General features: G+C 42.2%; 1 protein-coding gene across 1 annotated transcript in view; it reads right to left on the reverse strand.

The window, feature by feature from the left end:
- Nucleotides 1-7,256, reverse strand: part of ABLIM3 (actin binding LIM protein family member 3) — a gene marked incomplete at its 5' end in the record, with an annotated part of 31,123 nt that extends 23,867 nt beyond the window's left edge. Inside the window, 4 exons of the mRNA XM_015821555.1 lie at nt 567-696; nt 1,024-1,053; nt 6,459-6,614; nt 7,185-7,256. Coding sequence (XP_015677041.1) covers nt 567-696; nt 1,024-1,053; nt 6,459-6,614; nt 7,185-7,256 — 388 coding nt within the window. The remainder of the gene's footprint in view (nt 1-566; nt 697-1,023; nt 1,054-6,458; nt 6,615-7,184) is intronic.
- Nucleotides 7,257-7,504: the final 248 nt, after the last annotated feature.

Consider the following 7,504-nt stretch of genomic DNA (forward strand, 5'->3'; position numbering starts at 1 on the left):
ACAAGAAGCCTGGGTTGTTCCAATCATTCCAAAAGTATCTCAAATTCAAAAGAACAGGGTTTTGAATTTGAAACAAATTTCTGAGCTGGCAAAAGGGGTGTTCCTTGTTCAGAACACTTCTGGAGGGGTTGGAAAAACCCACCACGAATTCAGGACAAATATTTTGCACATCTGTAGTTGCTTCCCGTATCATCTGCTTCTTTCCATTTCTACTCTGCCACAGAATTGCCACTCTGAATTTGCTTAGAGAAATGAAAATGGAGCATGACAATGGAGTGAAGTTCATCACAACTCTTTGGTATCCTGAAGACAGTAAAAAACAGAGCTAGACACTTTGCCTACCATTCTGTTAAGGAAAGATCCTATGCAATGGAGGACACTGTACCAATGTGACCCTCCTTGTCTCTCTGATTTCACGTTCAGGCCATTCTGGATATAGAAAATGCTTTGGCAGCATGTATGTCCCTTGGAGAGAAGTTGGTCTGTCCTTCTAAGGATGTGTTAAAGCTGAGTTCCGTTGGACAAATGTCTTTATTTGAATCCTGATGGAGACAGCCATGCCCTACCTGAGCGGTAATAATGATGTGGAGAGCGTGGGATGGTGGGAGATATGCCTTGGCGACTGTAGGTGGGTGAGTCTATGTAGCCTGGGCTGGATGCTCGCCTCTGCCTGATGTCCATGCTGTCATAAATATCCTGCAAAAAATGCAAAACGTTGTTCATAAAAGATCCAGTCCCAGGAGGGTCAAGATGTGTGTACATTAGCATGCATCCTGGCCCTCTGAATATTATATTCCTTTCCCAACTGAGGGCATCTTTTCCCAATGTGCACAAATATATGACACCACAAAGATAATATGCTTTGCCCAGAGCATATTTCATTTAATAGCATGGGGGGGGGAGGGGGAGACCTTCTACTGGAGGTTTTTGCTAACCCGGCTCTCCTCAAATTCTCTTTCAGCTCTCATTGCATGAACCCTAGAGATGTGAGCCTGCAATTAGTCTTACGTGCTGTGTGATTACCTGAGAATATGGAGACAAGGTTCCAAGAGACTACAAGTGACAGAAGGTCAGAGACAAATCGCCAGGGAATAAAGAGCAGGGGGAAAAAGAGATAGAGAGCAATTGATTACAAGCTGATCTAATGTTTGTGCATCACAAGCCAGTTCCCCCAAATTCACTTTACTAAACTACAACCTTCTCAGAACTGCCAAGGCATTGAGAAAATTTAGGAGAAAGAGATTCTGAAACACCAAAGAAAGAGAAGACCAATCCCATAACTTTCCCTAGGATTGTGAGAAAAGCAGCAAGACAGCTCAGAATTTCATTTCCCTTCAATTATATTCTTGTCACCTCAAAGAGATGTATGTGCCTGCTTGGATTAACCTAGATTAATTAGCTGCTAATTGAGCCCTTTTCTCATGTGCTCTCCATTTTACAATGGTTTCTTTAAGTAACTGAGAACCAAATCATTGCGTTTGAACAAACCTAGCTCTGAAAGTAGTGCACTTAAGATAATATACTCAGTTTTTAGGCAGCACATAAAATAAGAAATGAACCTTAAAGGGATTCTCTTAGAGCAATTATATGTGGAAGACATGACAAGGGCTGATGCGTGAATGTAAGAAAACAGTGGAGGACCACTGTTATACAATTTTCTTGTATAAGACTCACATCTTCCTGGAAGGATATGACAAACATGTAGCAATTAAATATTTGCATGGTTCCCTCTTAATCATATTTTTGAAATTAACGCAGAAACATGCCTACAAGTTTATTTAAGATGCTCCTCCTTAAATTATTAAAAAGTGTCTTTGGCACAAATTTGCTTTGCAAAAGTAGGACTAGCTCAAATACAACAAAAAGCAAAATATTAAATGGCATCACTTTTTATTTTAAAAAAATTCTTAGACCATTCCTGAAGGTCTAATTGCACCAAACTGGTTCATTTAAGAACAAGCATAGTCCAGAGCAGGGGTGTTAAACTCGCAACGTCACATAATGTGTCGCGACATATCACAACTTTTTTTCCATTGCCGGCAATGGGGTGGGCGTGGTTTCAGCATGATGTATCCGGCCCGCGGGCTGGCAGTTTGACATTCCTGGTCCAGAGCACAGGTAGTCCTTGCTTAGTGACTACAATTTTGTTACTAAGTGATACATTCATTAAGCAAGATATCATGTAATTGCGGCAGACTTTTGACTTCATTTCTACTGGAGTCATTTAAGTGAGTCACCATAGCTTGTTAAGTGAGAAATCATGTGACTACCACATGTGATTTTACTGCCGGCCTCCCCATTGTTTCTGCTTGTTGGAAGCCAGATGCAAAGCACACAAATGGCAATTGTCTGATCACAGCATATTGTGACAGTCATAAATGCCATCACAACTTCAAAAGATGGCTAAACGAGGCAATCAATAAGTGAGGTCTATTTGCATTGCTGTGCAAATAAGAAGCATTCTGAAGAAGCTCCTTAATTGCTGAAGTGGCAGAAAAGGCAGCTGAAGTAGTGCTGGCAAAGAAGTCACTAGAACTGAACACAGATTAAGTGCTCAGGTTCAAGCTTACACCATGGTATGATGAGTGGCAAAAGAGCAACATTTTTCCATGGAGCCTAATGAAGTAGACAGAGTCTTCTGTGATATCAGCTCTGCCACTTGTGAAGTAGATCCCTGCTGCTCCAGGTGGCTGAAATCCTCCAGAGAAGAGTCAGAAGGATAGAACAGATAGCTAAATGTCTAGATAGGCATGGCATATAGGTGTGAAAGAGGTTCTGATGCAACCTCTACTCAAGAAACCTGCTCATGAGTAAGTAACTATCCACCATCTCAATCCTCCTGTCCTTTATCCAGGAACAGGAGGGTGGGAATAGAAGGGTGGAGAATGTTTGACAGTAACTTAGTTGTTGAGGCAGCCCTTGATGAAGTTGACCCCTGCATTATGGGGTGTCTTATAATTTGATCCTCTTTATTAGGTCACTGGTAGAGATTATCCACTATATGGATGATACTGAGTTTTACACTTCTACCTTGGGCTGAACAGGAGATGTTGTTAAGATCCTTCCCAGTGCCTGGAGGCTATTAGGGACTGAATGGAGAAAAATGGATTTAGACTCAATCCCAGCAAAAGAGTATGACTGTAGGTTTAGAAATTGAGGGATTTAATAGAATTTTGTCCTTGGCACTGGACAACTTCATATTCCCCTAGGCCAGTGGTTCTCAACCTTTTTAATGCCGCGACCCCAACCGGTCGTAAGTCGAGGACTAAACCGGTCGTAAGTCGAGGACTAAACCGGTCGTAAGTCGAGGACTTTCCCTGCCCGGGAGCGCCACGCATGCGTGGTTCCGCCCCCTGCGCCGGCCGAGGCATAGCTGGCAAGCGGCAGAGACGGAGCAGGCCGACCACCAGCTGGCCCAGCCCAAGGGAGGTAAGGCACCCGCCGGAAAAGGGGAAAAATGGCGGACAAAAAAAATGGCAGACAGCCTTGCTTGGCGACCCCCATGAAATGGTCGATTGACCCCAAATGGGGTCCCGACCCACAGGTTGAGAACCACTGCCCTAGGCAGAGGTCATTTATAGTCTGGGTTCTTTAGGACCTACAATTTTGTATGAAGAGCAAGTAGAGGCAATGACTAGGAGACTGTTGTACAGCACTATCTTGTGCATCACTTACTATCATTTCTAACTTGGGAGGCTTTGACAACAATTACCTATGCTTTTTTCATGTTTGGAGAACTTGCTGTACATCAGACTGTTCTTAAGAAGCTACAGTTGGTTCAGAATGCAGTGGGTTGAGTATCAATGTGTGTGCTGTGTTTCACCCATGTTACACCATTACTTTGCGAGCTATGCTAGTTCCTGGCAGGTTGCTGGGTGGAATTGAAGTTGTTAGACATATGGTCCTTTATGGTTCAGGACATGCATTTGTGTGGGACTGCCTTTTCTGCTGGAATGTACCCATCCGTTAAGGTAGAAAAGGCTTGCTCAAGATCCCATCCCACTGATTTCAGGGAGTCTGAGAATGAGTCCTATGTGTTAGGCCACCTCCTCTGGAAGAGCCAACTCCTAGAGACAAGGGTTGCAGCATGCCAACAACCAGTCCGCAAAAACAAGCTAAGCCCCATCCGTGGGATGCAGGCAGCATACAAAACCACGCCACGCCCCCCCGGTCTGCGGAAAAACCTTTCTCCACGGAACCGGTCCCTGGTGTCCAAAAGATTGGGGACCTCTGTTCTAAAGAGCCTTTGGGAAAACTACTGTAGATACTTTAATGACTACTAAAAAAGTAGCATTGAGGTGTGTTTGGATTAGTATTGTTACAATGCCTGTCAAGTTTAATTTATTCCTAGTTCATGGAATTTGACAGCTAGATACTTGGCTAAAAAGACTCATATTGCAACATTGGAAAGATAAATGTATGGCCCCATTTATTCAATGGATTGAAAATTTGATTACACTTATTATGTATAAGCATACTGCATAAAGATGTAAAGTTTGTATATAATGAAATATTTTATTTATTTATTTATATTTATTTATTTATTTATTTAATTTATATGCCACCCATCTCACTGTCGAGAGATTCTGGGTGGCTTACAAACATCGTGAAAACAAAAGTACAAGACATTAAAAGATGAAATATTAAAAGGAACAGAGATTAAATAAGTTAAAAAAAATACTACTGGGCGGAGGTGGGATCTTCTTTTTAGTCCACTAACCAACATTCCTCCAATATGGAATGTCCTCACTGGGCCCAGTCAACAGAGCCAGGTTTTGAGACTCTTACAGAAGGCCAAGAGGGTGAGAGTGGACCTCATCTCAAGGGGCATGGTTTTTCCAAGTGGAGGGAACCACAGCAGAAAAGGCCCTTCTCCTGGACCTCGCTAGGTAGAATTCCTTGACCACAGCATGGGATCCACAGCATGTTCCTTCTGCCGGAATGAGTGGGGCAGTCCAATACTACTGAAGTGATATGGTTCCTCAGTAGCTTGGACCGACACCATAAAGGGCTTTAAAGGTCATAACCAATACCTTCAATTGGACCTGGAAACAGACCAGCAACCAGTGCAGCTTGTGCAACAATGGTGTTACATAGGTCACTCTAGAGCTCCCTAGAACCGCTTGGATGGCTGCATTTTGCACAATCTGTAGCTTTTGTATACTCTTCAGGGATAGCCCCATGGGACTTTTTTAATACAAAAATATACAATAAGTTAAAAACATAACCATATAAGTGTTTATATTCCATTTTGATTGATTTAAATATATCCTGGCTTCCTTGAAGATGTTAAGAAAAAGTCTCGTGCCTTACTAATAGCACTTCTTTATAATTCCAAAAGTTGTCGGGGGGTGAAGCTCATGCCTTCATTTGCCAGGGAAACATGGAATATAGGGCAAGGCAAAACTCATTGATTCTTTCTCTCATGCTCCCAGTCCCCAGTGAGATATATGAGGGCAGCTGGATCAATGGATATCATCTGTGAGAAACTGGGATAAGGAGCTTAACAAATTTGTGATTTGATGCGATGGTTAATAAGGGGCTGTATTAATTTTGTTGCTTCAGTCATTTATTGCTATAAAATATTTCTGATAAGGGGTGGTCGCCAATTACTAAAAATCCTGTTGCTTTGTAGCTCTCCTGCCTTGTGCTGTCTTCTGCCAAAGGTCCGGTATGCTTCTGTCAGAAACAGTTCTGTTTAATTATCCATTCTTTTTTTCAGCAGAAGCCAGAAGGCTGACACTGGACTGGCTCAGCCTAGATATATACCCCACCAGTAACCTAAAGCAAAAGCAAAACCTTTTACAAACATACTGCAGTAACATTTCCAGATCGGTCAGAATCTGATCTCTAGCCCCATAAAGCACAGACTCACACTAGCAGACCTGCCTCATTTTCCATTGCACCCACTGAGACATCCATCCTTCTCAGCTCAACAAGGAGGTGTTGACGTGTTAGACATAAGACCTGTCCAGTTGCATTTGAAGCCGAGGCATAATCTTTGTACTTTGTTCTATTAACCACAAGCAAATTCTTATTAGATTCATTCTTAGCCCTATGTTATTCTATATGCAAACTCCTCATGTGGCGCTTTTTTTTTTGTTTGGTTCCATATGTTCTGTCTATCCAGGCATTGTATATAGTTAAGGTTTAGCAACCATCTATGATTAAATAAACAATAGTGTAATGTTTGTCTTCAGTCCACTTTCCAGTCTATATTTGGAAAGTGCTTTTGTGTTTTCCCAGCAAATAGTCGAACCTATGCTTTCAGATCAATCTTACCTGGATACCATTTTGGATGTTTCTTTTTTTTGGAATGAGAGATGGCTATTGTTAATCTCAAGCATTCTCATTGAAATTAATGGGTTTTACAGCCAGAGGATAGAGACAAGTCTCTGCCTCCAACAGAGACTTCATGCATTGTGTACAATCCAGGTGAAATGGCTTAGAAACTGTACCTCCCCATAGCTATATCTCTCCAGTGTTTCATCCGAAGTGTATCTGTGATAAGGCTCATAAGAAATGAGGTCAGGGCGTTGCACCTCGTAGATGGCTTTAATCTTGGGAAGAGCAGCCAAATCTTTGTAATTAAGGATTTCATTATCCACTTTAGCCTATGGAAAGGGAAAGATATCATAGACAACCACAGAAAGAAAAAAGGAACAGGCACTTGAAACGCAGAGGAGAAAGCAAGGTTGAAGAAAGCTTCAGAGCAAACAGGGACAGATACTTACGATGAAGGTGAAAAGAAGAAAGGAAGGAATTTTGAAGGGAATGCCAGGGCTATCCCTGTGTAGATGAAGCAACAGTGGGAAGGAGCAGTTGGCTCAGGATTGAAAGTGGTGCCAGGCTTTGCTTTGACTACATGCATCTGAATTCCTCTGTAAAACAGATGATGCTCAAAGGCACAGTGTGGCATTAAGCAGACAGATATTCAGGGATGGGAACAGACAACTCAGGCTGAACTTGCCAGATGCTTTCCTTGGCACATATTTGGCTTGGAAATCTGTTCCAAATCTGAAGGGGAACAGTCCTCAATAGATATTTTATTTTATCGGTTGATCTCTTCTTTTCATCTCGTCTAGGATTCACAGGGCATGCACTTCCAAACAACTCCCATGGGAGCTGCCAACCTCAATTCTTGGTTTTCCGTGTTGCTTCTGCCCCATGTTGTGTATACTTACACAAATGACTCGGTTGGGAGAACCAATGCTGGAGCCAGGAGGGGATATGGATGTCTCTGAAGTTCTTCTGTGCTGTGTACACAAAAACCGACAAGTTACTTGTTAAAATTTCCTAGACTTTGCTTACACGTAGTACTGAAGAAAAATTTCAAGCCATGCTGATCAGAGTTGCCAATATAGTAATGGCAGAAAAATCACATACCTGCACCTATTCCTTCTGTTCAAAAAGCCTTAATCCCAATATATTTGGCTGCACTTTGCTACTTGCCACTCTAGGCTGCTAGCTCACTTTCTCATTCCATGCATATCATGAACTCTAT

This window comes from Protobothrops mucrosquamatus, unplaced genomic scaffold, assembly GCF_001527695.2.
Source record: "Protobothrops mucrosquamatus isolate PMUCROS unplaced genomic scaffold, P.Mucros_1.0 scaffold1348, whole genome shotgun sequence".
Lineage (NCBI taxonomy): Eukaryota > Metazoa > Chordata > Lepidosauria > Squamata > Viperidae > Protobothrops > Protobothrops mucrosquamatus.